The sequence below is a fragment of the Strix uralensis genome, chromosome 1 (assembly GCF_047716275.1).
Source record: "Strix uralensis isolate ZFMK-TIS-50842 chromosome 1, bStrUra1, whole genome shotgun sequence".
NCBI lineage: Eukaryota > Metazoa > Chordata > Aves > Strigiformes > Strigidae > Strix > Strix uralensis.
In genome coordinates, this window is record NC_133972.1 from 160782018 (window position 1) to 160798914 (window position 16897).

At 39.4% G+C, this 16897-nt stretch overlaps 1 protein-coding gene across 1 annotated transcript in view; it reads right to left on the minus strand.

Moving 5' to 3' along the window:
* MRPL13 (mitochondrial ribosomal protein L13) overlaps positions 1–16897 on the minus strand; it is a 39493-nt gene that overhangs the window by 11043 nt on the left and 11553 nt on the right. The window contains exons 5-6 of the mRNA XM_074887250.1: positions 10447–10533; positions 9990–10111 (exon numbers count right to left, since the gene is read on the minus strand). Of these exons, the coding sequence (XP_074743351.1) occupies positions 9990–10111; positions 10447–10533 (209 nt within the window). The remainder of the gene's footprint in view (positions 1–9989; positions 10112–10446; positions 10534–16897) is intronic.

A 16897-nucleotide genomic window follows, 5' to 3' on the forward strand; every position in this document is an offset into this window, starting at 1 on the left:
GGTATGAGAATCAGTAGCACTGGTGTGTTTTATGCATGCTAGAGAAAAGCTAGTAAATTCATTTTAATAGTCTAAACAATCTAAACATGAATTTGTCAGATTTCTAAGATGATTAAGCTACTGACCCTTCTCGATTAGTATCCAGTTGCTGCCTGTGGTTAAAACCTAATGTAGAGGAAAGCAATTTTCTTCTCAAGTATCTAACTGTGTGGCTTTTTGTCCCCAGGAATTTAGGTCCAGCTATGGTAGCCTGAAATGTGAGACTCAGTTACCTTTAAGACTTTCGTTAAGTTAAATCCTACAAAAAAATCGTGAGATATTTTTATGCCCTTGCTATGAAAAAAAAAAGTTACCAGTGATAGTTCCCAGATTTTAATAGGGGTTAATGATCTACAGTTAGTTACTGGAATTCCTACTGAGAACCAAAAAAGCCACAGAAAATGAACTTCCAGAGGGATTCCTCGAAGAGTACATTGGAACAGGATTGGGCTGTATTGGCAGGATATCTTTTTCCTGGTTTATACAGTTTCTGTTTTTAGGAAAAAGTAAGACTGGCTCAAGTCCTTCACAGAAGTTTGTGTTGGCCACCTCTTCTCTGAACACTGATACATGCTGGCCCTACTTTGTGAGAGATGAGCACTCAAGTTGGAGGGGCCATACTTATTTTTAGTACAGAAATACCCCATAGCCCAAGACAAGAATCAAACACAGGACACGAGGCACACTACAAACACAATTCAAACCCCCAAAAGCTGTAGACACACTCTGCAGCTAAGTTGGAACGAAGAAAATGGGTGGAGTATTTTTATTTCAGTGCAGAATTTTCAAAGGCTCATGAATGAACTCGGGATGGTCCTTATAAATATTGCTCAAGACTTCACCATCTTTGAAGGAAATCTTTATGGTTTTCTTTCTGAGCTTCTCCATATAGCTGGATTAACCAGCCCCAATTTTTCATTTATTATACCTTACGTTTCATTGTAGAACAAAAACTATTTCATAAACTTGGTATTAACTGCAGGTTATAATCTTTGTAACAGAGCACATCACTGAAAATACTCCAAATATTTTTGTATCCAATATAATGTGAGGTGTCTTTTGGTGGTGATTCCCTGAAAAGTTACATGAAGAAATTAACAGACAAAAACACTTCATAAAGTAAAACTGCCAGCACCTCACCTTTATAAAAGTACTGTTTATAACGTCATTCCAGCCACATATCCAGGATATCTCTGCCGCCTTCTTCAGCTCTGTCACTAGTACATCCCAGAAATAGTTTGACTAAAACTAGGAACTTACACTAGAAACTGTAGAACTGGGCAAGACAACTACTGTTGCAGTTATCTTGTAAGAGAACAAACAGAAAGGGCAACTGTGGCTGAGAGGATCTCTTAATCCAAAAGCCCTTCTGTTTACCAATGCCTACAAATTTGTTTGCTAGGAACATCAGCAGTAGGCTTCAGGTAGCCTGAGGTTGGCAAGGCTAGCTCTAAGAACACAAAGCTAGGGAGGAACTGTGGAAGTTACAATCACCGTTATCATTAGCACAGAATGTGTAAGAGGATTATCAGAGCCATCTGCAGTCCCTAAGTGCCCAACATGCTTGTGTTTCATCACCTACAAACTTTTGTTTCTGAGAACATTGTGATTCTCTGCTTTCAAAGCCATGGAGCATTGCTGATGAGCTACCAAGAATCTGTGTGACACGCCATGGGGGTGACACACAGTGTCAATACTGGGACCCTGACCAGCCGGTGCTGTTCAGCTGAAACAAAATCACAGCTTCAGACCAGGTTCTGCAATCCCCTGACTCAGAGCAGGATGTACAGATGGGGGCCAGAAATCAGGCAAGTTCCTCAGAAAAATAAACGTTAAAAAGGTGTTCGGTTTTCTTAAACCATATTTTGGAGTTTACAATACATCAAGCTTTAAAAACGTCAAAAGTGTTCAAGGACTTTTTTCCCCAGAAAGACAAGTGAAAGGCTGTCTGGCCCGAGGAGGACTCCTATTAAGGCTGGCAGTGGAACAGGCGCTCAGTATGCACACCAGCACCAGCCCAAGTGCACTCCTGGAAATCAGATGGCTCTGCTTTCTTAAGGGAAACTCTCAGGAATGCATCCATCTGACTGGAACAACACAGAGCTGCTGTTCTATATATTTGGTAACATTCTTATTCAAATACTTTTTCAAATACAATTTCCTGCCTTTAAAACTGTCTAAAAACATATATATACACCTAGACAGTTAAACAACTTTAAAATGGTATATAACAGGAAAATTTACACATGAATCTGATGTATCCCTGCTTTTATGGAACAGGATTGTTTTCTTAGTCATATATGACTGTTGAATTCTGTGATGATTTCTGTTTAAAACTCATTTAAAAGACATACAATCTGAAACTTCAAACACTTGAAATAATGGTTTCATTCATGGTAAGAAGCTACAAAAATCAAACTCTGTCAAAGGAACTAGTTTTTGATCTTTCTCTCTTCTAAATGTGTCTGGAAAAGACAAAATTTAACTTCCCTGTATCTACATGGTTTTCCACCACACTTATTTCAGACCTCTCCATCAAGGACCTAAACGAGAAGCTCTGCACAACTTGGGAAGTCAACTGGTTCTGGATAGGGATAAAAGGAAAGAATGCTCAAAGAAATGAGCCAGCAGTGTGCCCAGGTGGCCAAGAAGGCCAATGGCATCCTGGCTTGTATCAGAAATAGCATGGCCAGCAGGGACAGGGAAGGGATCTTACCCCTGTACTTGGCACTGGTGAGGCCGCACCTCGATTCCTGTGTTCAGTTTTGGGCCCCTCACTACAAAAAGGACATTGAATTACTCGAGCGTGTCCAGAGAAGGGCAACGAAGCTGGTGAAGGGTCTGGAGCACATGTCGTACGAGGCGCGGCTGAGGGAACTGGGGGTGTTTAGTCTGGAGAAGAGGAGGCTGAGGGGAGACCTCATCACCCTCTACAGCTACCTGAAAGGAGGTTGCAGAGAGCTGGGGATGAGTCTCTTTAATGAGGTAACAAGCAATAGGACAAGAGGGAATGGCCTCAAGTGGCACCAGGGAAAGTTTAGACTGGTCATTAGGAAGCATTTCTTTACAGAACGGGTTGTTAGGCGTTGGAATGGGCTGCCCAGGGAGGTGGTGGAATCCCCATCCCTGGAGGTGTTTAAGAGTAGGGTCGACATAGGGATATGGTGTAGTTGAGAATGGTCGGTGTTAGGTTAATGGCTGGACTAGATGATCTTCAAGGTCTTTTCCAACCTAGGTGATTCTGTGACTCTGTGAAAATCTCTCTCATTGGAAATATTCTGACATTTAATTCTCTGCTTTCATGGAGCAGGATCCTGCCTGATGTCCTGTCATAAAGTCTGTTGTGGTGGAAGTAGGGGTGACGGGAAGACTCCACTCTGAAAAACAAACTACTTGCTAGGTTTCCACACCAGACCTGTGCTTCCCTTAAAAACCATTTCTCTGTTTTAGTGTTCCACTTGGATATCCTATATTTGTCTATGGTGCGTCAGTCTCTAATTACCAGCAAAACAGCCTTTAAAAAAAATCTACAGCAAGACATTTTGATACAAAATATAGGTAAAAAGTCCAGTGATATCATTAGCAGCATTGAGCATGTTCTCTTCACATTCCAAATGAAAATTACCTACCTTCAGATTAAAAAGGCTCTTTTCCTCATAATAGTAGTAATTGCTCATATAAATTCAGTAATTTATATTCATTCCCTATTACCTGTCTTATGGCTATTTTATATAGTGAGGGACATTTTTTGAGTCTAAGTTTTAATGTAAAACCGTAAATATTAATTTTCTTGTCATAATTGTATTCACCTGTATTTGTTAGCCTTACATACCTTTAATCAAGCTATGCTTTTCATTTGATCTCTTCCATGAAAGGATACAGCTATTTTTAAAGTTCTAGTACCAACTACATTTTTTTTTTTCATAAAATGTGCCACAAAGAGTGTCTCCCTCTAACTCCTTTTTTTTAAATCACTCTCAGAGGAATTTCATTCCCTTTTGAACTGCTACCCTTTGTTGAATAGAGTGGTCACCAGGCTCAGAACTTCATGGAAGAGAAATAATAATTAAAAACAAAAGTCATGTAAGGCAGGAAGACTTATTAAAACCATTTGAAGAAAAAAAAAGTTTATAGTTTTTCTGCATCTTTCAATTTCTGGTTTGTTGTAGGGACTACTCTTACTGTTTGAAAGCTATCTATGAGTTCTGCAGAAGCTCACAGACCAAAGTACACAACAGTAAACATATAGGCCTTTTATATCCCAAATTCAGAATGCAGGATACAGGACACAGAGGACACGAAAAGGCTACTCATTTTAGCACTGTGTGTTCTCACCCAGACTTCTAAAATCCTAATACAGGATAACAAACAATAGCCTGAGGAAAAGCCAAACAGGACTAACACTACTAGCAACCTATGCATTGGGGTTTTTAAACACAGTTTATTAAAATATTAATCTGTTACTATCTATGTTTGTTCCCTTTCATCACATATAAAGAACCATAGAATAATTCGCATTGGAAGGAACCACACTCAAAGTAGGGCTAACTTCAGCATTACATCAGGTTGCTCAGGAACTTGTGCAGTCAAGTTCTGAGCATCTCCAAGGCTGGAGATTCCACTATCTCTCCAGGCAGCCTGCAGCTGGAAAAGAATAAAATGATGAGGAACCCAAACAGAAAGTCAGTTTTGCATACTGAGACACACATGTGTTCCTGCAATTTTTGAAAGAATGTTTTTGCTATACACGTCTAAAAAGCTGACATTAAAGAATATGTAAATATTTAAATCTTTGTTGCTTCCACAGTCTTTCAAAGGAATAATGAAAACATTACTTCTTCCATGGGCTCACACACACTGAAAAAGTTCAGAATGTGGAGTCTATTACAGCCTCATATTTATACAGCCCTTCTTTTAGTGCCTTTGGTGCAAAGCTGTCTATTCTCAGGCACTCCAGCTGGCACTTCAATCAGAACAGCGACTGCTACAATTAAGTCCCCTTTTCAGACTTCCGAGTTTGACTTATCACATCATAAAGTTATTTTACCAAATTTGCTCAATTCTGTATCTTTTATTTCACAACTAACTCCTTCCCCCCCTAGCACTCTTAGTGACAGAGAATCACCAAAATACATTTACTCCCTCAGTCAGGAAGAAAAGAATTATTATTTTTCCCATTACTTCAAATAGGAAACTATTCTCAACATCAAAACTGCCAAAGAAGTGAGCTGAAGGTTAAATTGAAACTTATCTGACATCCACAATGGTCTGGTTGCAGGCCAGGACAAGAAGCTGAAATTACAACAGCGACTACAGCAATGAGCCCTGCTGTAGGCTAGTGGAGAGATGGTAGATAACCACCTTCATTCTTGATCCCTCTGCTAGGACTTACTAGTTCCTGAGAGCAGAAAAGAAGGTAGGACTAAAATCTAAACACAGCAAAGGTATGGTAGCAGCATTAGGTATGTCCTCCTGCCTTTAAACGTGGCTCTAGCTAGAGTAGCTGACTGAAGGGAAACCTCTGGGCCAGTCTCTCCACACAGAATGTTAAAGTTCTCCCAAACTCCCCTTTGTTTCTCACCACCCTACCCAGAGCCCACTAACTCCACTCCTCTCTAGCATTTTCTCACACTCATTACAGACCCTCTATTCCATTCCTCTCAGGTCCAGCTATTCCCCTGGTTCTTCTCACCAGAATACCCACTTGAATTACCCACCCCTCTCATAGGAGAAGCACTATGATACTCTCATTTGAAAGCCTCAAAATCTGCTTCAGCTGCAGGGCTTCTAAGGCAGCAGCACTCTGCAACCTCTGTAACTACCATGGAGTAAAAAGGTTGTATACAGACAGCATTTGTCAAAAATTGATCAGGATGAGACTGTGAAGGAGAGAAATATAGAAAGGGAATACATATATTTTCCTGTACTTTGAATTCCTCCAGAGGGAATGGTTCTGAGAAATGATGGGAGGAAATTCTAGCTTCAAATCTAGCTTCAAAATAGTGTTCTCACCTGCAGATAAGATCCTTTTCCCCAAGGATCAACATGCTCAAGCAGTCTTCTCAATGCTGACATGAAGTTATTAGGAAACTTAGTTTGATAGCAGTGACTAAATTAGATGGCATCAAGTTTACTTGTCCTCTGCCACACACACCTGCATGTCAACACAGTTAAGGTGGCCCAGTGCTGAGGAGATGAACTCAGGCAAGACTGTGGCAGCGCGTGGGGACAAAGAAAAGCATGTCAAAAGCTCTGGCAGCGTACCACGGTCTCCTCTGGCAAAAGGGAACAAAAGGGACACTCCCAATTAAGTTAGTTAAAGCTAACCGCCGGATTCCAATTCAGCACTAAATTATCATGTAAGAATCTTTATTTCTATTAGTACTAAAGACAGTTATATGAGAGTATAATATACCACACAGCACAAGAGGCTTATCAGCTTTATTCTAATGCACTGTAAAATTCTGGTCATTGGTGCAGGGGAATTCTCATAGGAACCAAGAGATCTCAGCATTTTCAACTCCACCCAGCAGTGAAGATAAAAACAAACACAGCAATGTGTATAACTGATATAGATTAGAAAAAGTCAGTATCAGCCTACTTATTTCCACCCTGAAGAAGGCTTAAAGCATTACTGGACTTTGTTTCATTTCAACGGAGACTGTAATCTGAGGGACCTCAGATTACACAGAACTGACGCACCGGGTTTATTTTAGTATCATCTAGGATCAGGAGCCTAAGTACAACTGATTTTTTAATAAGCTTTTGACAGTATTAGCCAGATTCATGAGAACACAGAAATACGACAAAAACCTAAGTAATTTTCAAAATGCTCTTCTTTTTATGCTGTCAATGCCCTTCCCCTATTTTAGAATGAAGACCTAAGTCAACCCATATTAAGCAAGCACTATCACAAAGGAGTGCCTAAATACTGATACATAAACAAACATGCTTGTTTTTGTGTGCAGAACATACTTTTTTTAGGTGTCTTCCACACACCATTCGGCCGAAGTTTAATTTGTCCTACCAAAAAACACATTAAATTCTACATACTGAAAATGAGCAGAAGAGCACAAGTTGGTACTGATCATCTGGAAGACTCCAGATCATACTCTACTTGCTTTATTCCCACAGCTCTTCAACTCTGGTACTTAAAAGAAGCCCAGCTCTAGGAATTCAATACATTTCAAATTTTATCATAAAATAAGCTGTTTAGCAACTGCTCGTTTATTTACTATACACATACAAGATCTGCCCTTCAAGGTCACATCAGTGGTACATGAACAGAGAAAAAGTTAAAAGACACAAGGCAAATATACGGCAATATTTACAACTTCCTGAGTCATGAGTCCAGAGTCATAAGCCCCATCTGGAGAACCATATTTAATAGCCACTGATGGCCAAACACTTCGCTTTTTCCTACACGTTAACTGCAAGACAGGGAAAACACCCAAAAAACCAAAAGCAAAATGGTGTGCAACTTCAGTAGTCATCAACCCTTATGACATCAAATGCTTCATCAAATTCAATCACTAAAAGCAGAGGAAAAATACTCCACAAATGAAACGGCTCATCCTGTCTCCGACATGACAAATCAGTGCAACTGTGTACAACTACTATGTGTGTGAATGTGCAAGCACAAATACACATACATAAATACAGAGTTCTATGCAGGCTTCTTCACTTGACTTAGGGCTAGATAAATGACACAGACTAACTTTCTCCTGTTATTACTAGGATTTGCAAGCAAAAGCTCACTAACATTAAGAAGTTTCACTAAAAAAATATTTTGGTTTCTGTTAAACATGTGACAGAACAATGGACCATTACTCAGTTTTCCCCCCAAAGGAATACAAATCCTATAAATACGTGCAAAACGGATACAGACATTTGTCCTACAGAAATTTCTGGGATTTCTTAATTGTATACATCTGGCTTAAGAAGTGAGAGCTGCTGGCCCATAAAAGGAATTATGAGCGCACTCTGACTTTGAACTGCGAGAAGGTCCTTCTCAAGTGTTCATTTACATTATCCTATTACCACTTTTCTTCTGGAAGAGTTACATCTCTTCTCCACATATCTCTGCTGCCTATGAAGGGTAAATGCTCTTGTTTGCATGTCCCTTATAATGCAGAGAAAATACATGCTGTAATTTAAAATGCTTAATTTCCTTTAAAAAAAAAAAACAACACACAAACCCCTCCTTTAATATTAATTTTAGCACGCAAAAAGCACCACGCCCCTTTTAAATGTATACCAACAGTTTTGACCATACACTAAAAGTTATTTGCTTTCTGTTTTTACTGATAGACCATTTAAGACTATTATTCTTACCTGAATTTCCCCTTCTCTTCATTAATTCAAATTTTGTTTTGTTCCTCCAGATTAACTTTACCTTCCTACTTAACACACCCCCTCTCTTTGTCTTTAAAGGCTTCCTTTGTTTGAAAGGTTACTGGTTTTGCTATTGTACAACGATTTCTTCTACTGTACAAGGCTTGCTACTATGCAGTCACTACTAGCTACAAATCTAAACCACAGAGCTGCTGCAGATCATTCTCTAATAGTGTTCTACAATCCAGTGGACATGAAAATCTACACTGAACCAATTAAATCCTCCTGTAAAATTATGACTTGAACATGACTAAGTGAAACTCAGGAAGTTCCATCTGAACATCAGGAAACACTTTTTTACTGTGAGGGTGACTGAGCACTGGAGCAGGTTGCCCAGAAATGTTGTGGAGTCTCCATCCTTGGAGATATTCAAAAGCTGTCTGGACATGATCCTGGGCAACAGGTGGCCCTGCCTGAACAGGAATGTTGGACCAGATGACCTCCAGAAGTCCCTTCCAACCTCAACTGTTCTGTGATCATTCTGCTGTCAAGAGTCTTAAGCAGACTCATGAGAAATAAGCTGCTACTACCATTTCAACAACTGATCTCTGTCCCCATGCACCTAACATCTGGTTCAGTGGAACTACTCAATGGGATGACATACCATTTGAGACTCCTATCAGGTCTATTTTCTAGGATTAGTGTATGAGTAAGTACACAGCAACACAGTTTTACAGGACAAAGAAAAGCATAACCTTTTAAAAACTATTGAAATAGAAACCAGTAATCTAACTGGAGATAGATCATCAAGTTGGTCCTGGTGTTAGTTTATTTACATCTTCCCCACTTCCCTACGTGTTACACTTCTTGAATTTCTAGAACGGTCAGGAAAGGGGCCATCTTTCAAAATTAATTTCTCTGTTGATTACTTTAATGGGATCCTGAGCCTAAATAGGATTCTCAAAATAGACACAAGAAAAATTATACTGGTACTAATCAGAAAATGACCCAAATGTAACACATTATTTTCACTAGCAGGTTGACTCAGTGCATGTGGTGGTATAAAGCAAACAACAAATACTCATTCATATACCACACAATTATTGTGGAACTGATTTTGTGCATGAAAAAGAAGCTATTTATCAAAATAAACACATGGTATGTTCCCTGTCAAAGATCTATTCTCCAAGGTCTAATTTAGCAGAATTCTTTCCCTTCCTCTGGAGAAAATCTGAAGGGTTCCCCCCTCAATGAATCATTCCCTCCCAAAGCCACAGGGTGTTTCCTTTCACTGTGGCTAACCGTTACGTACTATAGAGCACACACAACTCAGAAGTTTTTTACTCAACTTTTACCCAACTCATTTTGATGAAGTAAAGAATTGAAAATATGATTTTAAATAAAGCTTTTCTCATTAAAAGAAAGGTCAGAAATAAAAAAAATTTAGCAACCACTCCCTTCTAGTATGACTGTTCTTTGCTTTAGTGATCTCCTATCTCCAAAACCAGATGAAATAAAGAGAAAAATAATTCTTTTTATTTCCTTACTGTAATGTGAGAGCCTATATAGTACGTATTAAATCAAAGTGTCCTCTTAAAAAAATCAAAGATACTTACGGAGTCCAAACCTTCGGAAAGGCAGCAATTTCTTCTGGTGTATATTCATCTAACCTCTTGGGGACTGCACGTGGCTGAGGAATCTCTTGTAGAAGATTCTTCTGTATATCTTCTGGAATAACCTGAGGCAGGTGAGAACAGTCTTAGCTATCTGATTGTTTAAAAAACAAGACCATTCCCCCACAAATTCAGACCAAAATTTGTCAACAGTACTGCATTCTTCATGTTAAGTGTTTGATCTAAATACAGAAGACCTCACGCATGTCTTCTATCTCACAATTTTGTGAAATAATAAAGAAAAAAGCATCAACATTTCAACTATACTTAGATACATAAATAAAAAGCAGCTTGATTTTTCTTAATTTATCTTCTTATGACAAGCACGTCGTTATTTCTAATACTCCCTCTTCACCTCCAAATCACACAGGAATGAAAATGTAACTGCATAACTACTCACATCTTCTGGGAACAGGTGCAGCCTCTGCATCATAGTTCTTCTCTGAAGGTTTTTTGGAAGCATTCTATAAATAGTCAGTTTAACAATCTAAGGAAAGATAACATAGCAATAAATAGTCAGATGGGCTACAAATAACATGAAAAAAGTAAGCTGTGTTTCCCTCTGTACATTCCATTAGCCACTGAACCTCTTTTCAGTCAACTTCTTCCATGCTAAAGAACTCTGGCACCGCATTTAGAAGGTGCTCTAGACTTACTGTTTTGGAAGAAGAAACACTTACTATAACAGCTGTATAGAAAATTTCGGCTTAGAAAGTTAAGAGCGATATTTAGCATTGTGGATGATTGCATATGATCATTCAACTCTGAAAAGAATCGAGAAGCTTAGGGTAACTCGTATCATATTGCGCATTTATATACACTTGTTATTGAGGAAAAAAATTAGGCTCTAACAAATTTACCAAGTGTTGCCAGCATCTAGTTTAACACTGTGATTTGCTGTATTTGAAACTTCTATATAATTAATGCATTGTATCTTAAGCAAAGCTGACATACCAGGACACTGCATCATGAACATACTATACATATGTATAACTTCTTTCCTTGCTGTTAGTTCCAGATGTACAATCTCACTTCTGAGTGTCAGGAACCGACAGAATTTGTACATCTACACTAGATGATGCTTGTTGAATAGTTACAAAATTCAGCAGGATTTCTCTTAGACTCTAGTATAGATGCCCACAATTTAAAAACAAAACACATTGTTATGGACTTCACCCAGGGGGGGAACATTTGTAAATGTAAAACAAGGCAGGCAACTGTAGTAGACAAAAAGGGTTTTATAAAGGACATCAAAGCATTCAGGGGTAGGCCTATGTGCAATTGTGTAAGTAGAAGGAAACCCACTCTGCCTGTGGTCCAAGCCACCCAAACATAAACTAGCTCCAAATGAGAAACTACCCAGGCATGCTTAGTGCAATGTTAAACTGAAGTCAGTAAGCCAGGCTGAAATGCAGTGCACTAAGCCCAAACAAATATCCCAGGCCTCTGGATATTTTGAAAAGTGTACTAAGCAAAGTCACTTCTTTTTATAAAATTAAAGGCAGTTAATCAAAATTTTAGAGACAATCAATGAGTTCCCAGCTGGAACCACGCAGTTAAGATAGAATGATTAATTGTTGCAAGTGAAATTAATGAGAAGTGCAGGTTCTTAAACTTGCAGGCATTTCTACTTGAATTCTGAAGTTAGTAAACACTCAAGATAGTTTGGCACCAGCATTATTTTCATTTTGCCATGTAATAAGACAGTAGCATTGTCTTAGGATCCTCATAAGCATATACTATATGTCTTGAGAAATTCTGAAGGCATTACAGAAGCCTCAACATCATGAAGATTTTCAGATGTTATGCAGCTAGTACCACAGATCTGTGGACAAATATAAAAAAAATCGAGACAACAGAAGAAATACATCAGGTTGTGCAGAGTAATCTATAGTCTTGGTATTTTCTCTAATAAAAATTCATAAGCAACTATTAAAAAACAAAGACGAAAACTCATGCTTTTAAGGAGAAAAATTATTCATGCTTGTACAGCAAACCACAGTTTATTTAGGTCAGTATATCATGTGCTTAGACAAAGGCAAGATAAAGACAGAAAACAAACCTTCACTGCTTTACTTCATGGAATATGGAAAAATCAAGTGAGACACCGTAACAACGTAAGAAAACACATGGATATTAACAACAGCTCATGTGAAAAGTCCTTTTACCATCAGTAATTTTAATTTTGTACACTTAGTCTCCTTCCTACACAATATTTTCCCTTACAGCCAATGAAAGATCAAAATATATCAGATCTAAAGCAATGGATCCAGAGACTTCACAACATACTGCGTAATTGCGGGGATTTTTTTGTTTATCTAAAAATTACTTTTAACTTCAGGTTGTGACAGAACCAGTGTTAATTCCTTAGATTAATAAACTGTATATACACAGTCTAACATATGACCTATGAACTACAGAGCTAGTTATTTAATGATTTCAGTCCAATAAAAAGAGTCTTTAAAATATTTAATGAACACTGTTAAATATTTCACTTCTTCAAACAACAGATGTTTGTGTCTGATTTTTGTCTTCCTCTGCAGCATGTGGCACAGACACCTGTTGAAACAAACCAGTGAGCTAGAGGAACAGCTGGTCTATTCTGGTTGTAGATACTTCTGCATGGTGAATCTGACTCAATTTTTTTAGCCACATTACAAAGAGAACAGTTCAGTTGTAAAAATGTGCTTATTGAAAAGTCACACTGGAAAAGAACGACTGATTTATATGCTCACATTAAACAGTGAAGAAGTACTTTCAATGTTGTGTACAGTCACTGCAGACAACCTCAGGGGATGACAGACTAAGATGAAAGCAGGACTAGGAGATGATAATGGATAATGAATGATAATGGATAATTATACATTCAGTAAGAGTTTCTACAGATAAATATGCTAAGTGCAATAAACATAATCCAAGGTATGGTTTGGCACATCTGCCAATCTGTATGCTGTTCAAGAACTTGTTTGGCTTTCTGTGCCCTCTCACACATGCAGGAAGTGCATTACTGCAAGATCTGCAATAGAAAAATCATCCTCACATGAAGCACAAACCATTTTTCACTGACAGGCAGATCACAGAATCATAGACTGTTTTGGGTTGGAAGAGGTAAAGATCATCTAGTTCCAACCTCCCTGCCATGGGCAGGGACACCTTCCACTAGACCAGGTTGCTCAAAGCCCTGTCCAACCTGATCTTGAACATTTCCAGGGAGGGGGCAACCAGAGCTTCTCTGGGCCACCTATTCCAGTGACTCACCACCCTCATTGTAAAAAAATCCTTCCTTATGTCCAATCTGACCCTACTCTCTTTCAGTTTAAAACCATTGCCCCTTGTTCTGTCACTACAGGACTTGATAAAAAGTCATTCTCCATCTTTCTTATAAACCCCCTTTAAGTATTGAAAGGCCACAATAAGGTCTCCCCAGAGTTTTCTCTTCTTCAGGCTGAATAACTCCAACTCTCTCAGCCTTTCTTCACAAAAGAGGTGCTCCACCCCTCTGACCATCTTCACGGCCCTCCTCTTGGGCTGCCCCAACAGGTCCATGGCTTTCCTGTGCTGAGGACTCCAGAGCTGAACACAGCATTGCAGGTGGAGTCTCACCAGAGCAGAGGGGCAGAATCCCCTCCCTCGGCTTGCTGGTCACACTGCTCTTGATGCAGCCCAGGACACTGCCAGTTTTCTGGGCTGCGAGCGCACATTGCTGACTTATGTCCAATTTTTTACCCACCAGTATCTGTAAGCCCTTTTTCACAAGGCTGCTCTCAATCCCTTCATCCCTCAGCCTGTACTGATACTGGGGATTGCCCTGACCCATATGCAGGACCTTGCACTTGGCCTTGCTGAACTTCATGTGGTTTGCATGGGCTCACTTCTCAAGCCTGTCCAGGTCCCACATCCCTTCCGTCTAGTGAATCAACTGCACCACTCAGCTTGGTGTTGTACACAGACTTACTGAGGGTGCACTCTATCCTACTGTCCATGTCACTAATGAAGATATTAAATCCTTGCCTGATTTGGAGCAGTAAATTGGATTTCACTGTTACAGTCTCTCCCATTCTGGAGATCCAATGAAACTGAATGAACTCTCAAAAGAACTTGTAACTCACTAACTAGACACTTCAAACAGCTTTAATTGCATTTTTTTGTGGTTATCATAGAGTCATAATGTCTGAGCCACCTGAAAGTATTGCCATCTATACGTTACACCCATGCGGAGAACAACAAGAGAGGAACAATAACCTTGAGTTTGGGCATGTCTGTTCCCTGCCCCAGTAACTCACAGTAGGGGCAAAGAGGGAACAAACCCTTGGCTTCTGCAGCAGATCATTATTTCCTTGCTGGAATAGGTCAAAGAGAGATTTATATCATCCACCCCTCAAGCTCACCTTGGTCAAGAAGAAAATAAATTAAAAAAAGAAAGAAGGAGGGGTGAGGTGGTGATAAACTTTTACTAAGCAAGGCTCAGTACTTATTATTGATTAACTTCAAGGTAGTTAGTCCAGCTGTAGAACAGAGGGCCACACAGGGAGCTAGGACAGAGAAGGTAGTACTGGATAATATCTAGCTTCCTAACTTCTGCCTCAAAGATTTTCCTACAAGCCAAAGCAAACCCATATCCAGCTCCTGCAAACACCACACCTACATCCAGTTCTTGCCCAAAATTCTGCTTACAGCCAGGACCCCACTCTACCTGGTGACGACATTTCAAAGAATTTCGTGAAATACAGGCTTAACTGAAGCTGTAAGGACTGCTTTTGCAACTTTAGTAAGGTTGCGTAACAGAAAAGGTAGATTCAACCAGCAATATTTACAGGATGTTAAGGACTCTCCTGTTAACCTGAACGTGTTCACATTTTACTAAAATTACACCAACCCTAAATAAAAAGCTATGCAACTGCAAGAAAAAGTCTGTTGCTAAGCTCACGCAAAACCCAAACGCAGATTCAATGCTCCCTGAAAACACACAGTAGAACACACTGTTTCTTTAAGGAATAAAAATCCTTCTATATGTTTGTAATACACTTCTAATAAAAGACAATTCTTACTATGTTTTCTATGTGATTATGTTTATCTTGAACTATTAAAATAACAAGAGTTTAATTTTACATGAGACGTAGATTTCAGTTTGATTTCAAATTGGCAAAGCTGTCTACCGTCCCATTGCAACCTTGATCTCAGTTTAATTAGTATATTTTAACCATTTGTTCAGTTATTTACAGATTCCCACTGCCTTCTCTCCCCAGTCCTTTATCTCTAGTACTAGGAACCTGTGAAATTCCATGTCCTCATACTCACTCATACACATCTGCCATCAGATGTGTAACTCCTTAACAGCCATCAGAGCATTAATATTTGGGGATTTTTAAAGTTCTGTAATGCCGTCTGCCCCAGATTCTTTTGAATGACAAAATTCCTATTGGCTGTAGTTATGATTGTCTTGAGTACTGCAGTATGTTTTTTCCAAGTTGGCTAATTTACATACTCACAGCATAAGACATGCTCTTAATCACACAATTATATGACATTACTTTTTTAGTTTTCAATTTAAAAGGCTAATACAAGAGGAAAAGAATCTGAATGCAGCTCTAGCCTTGCACTTTCAGACCCTTAATACACACTCTAACATCTTATGAGTATCAACAAATTAAAAAAACGTATTTATCTGAAATATTGTGTGACGCTTGAAAAGTTCCAATTTTTGTGACAGGCTTTGGCTTGTATGCAAGTTGCAGACTATGCTTGATGGAGACCAAGATTCTTTGCCAGATAAAACATACTTTAAAGAAGGAAATCAACAGAGCAATACCACTCCTGCACAAAGAAGCACAAAATAATAGGCCAAATTTCCAGAGAAAGCCTACCCTAAGAGCTGAATTAAGTCCAATAATCACCGGGAAGCAACTCTAGGACATGGGAAGGACACAGCGCTCCAGAAAAAACAGAGGGATTAATTACAGGGCATATTTAAAGAAAAAATAGAAGAATTTCAGGAGACAGACCACTCACTTGGAGGTACAGCTTGACACTACATCTTCCTTTTACCAGTTCTCGGTTTTCTGTTCCATAGACGATACTGTTCTTTTCACCACATGTGTTATAAAAGCATTCCAAGAACTTCACCTTTCTACCTCTGGCAGTTATATGAGTAGTAGAGCAAAAATTAATGTACTTATACTGCCATAGGAATCATTTGTTCACAGACAAACTATCATCGCATGCTATTTTGTTTTCCACTACTGTTCAGCACTTAAAAACAGAATTCTAATCATGATAGAATCATAGAATGGTTTGAGTTCGAAGGGACCTTAAAGACCATCTAGTTCTAATCCCCCTGCCATGAGCAGGGACACCTTCCACTAGACCAGGTTGCTCAAAGCCCCGTCCAACCTGGCCTTGAACACTTCTAGGGAGGGGGCAGCCACAACTTCTCTGGGCAACCTGTTCCAGTGTCTCACCACCCTCACAGTAAAGAATTTCTTCCTAATATGTAATCTAAGTCTGCCCTCTTTCAGTTTAAAACCATCACCCCTCATCCTATCAGTACACTGCCTAATAAAGAGTCCCTCCCCAGCTTTCCTGAAGACTCCCTTGAAGCACTGGAAGGCCCCTATAAAGTCTCCCTGGAGCCTTCTCTTCTCCAGGCTGAACAACTCCAACTCTCTCAGCCTCTCCTCATAAGGAAGTGCTCCAGATCATCTTTGTGGTCTCCTCTGGACCCACTCGAGCAGGTCCATGTCCTTATGTTGGGGACCCCAGAGCTGGACACAGCACTGCAGGTGGGGTCTCATGAGAGCGGAGTGGAGGGGCAGAATCACCTCCTCAACCTACTGGTCACTCTGCTCTTGATG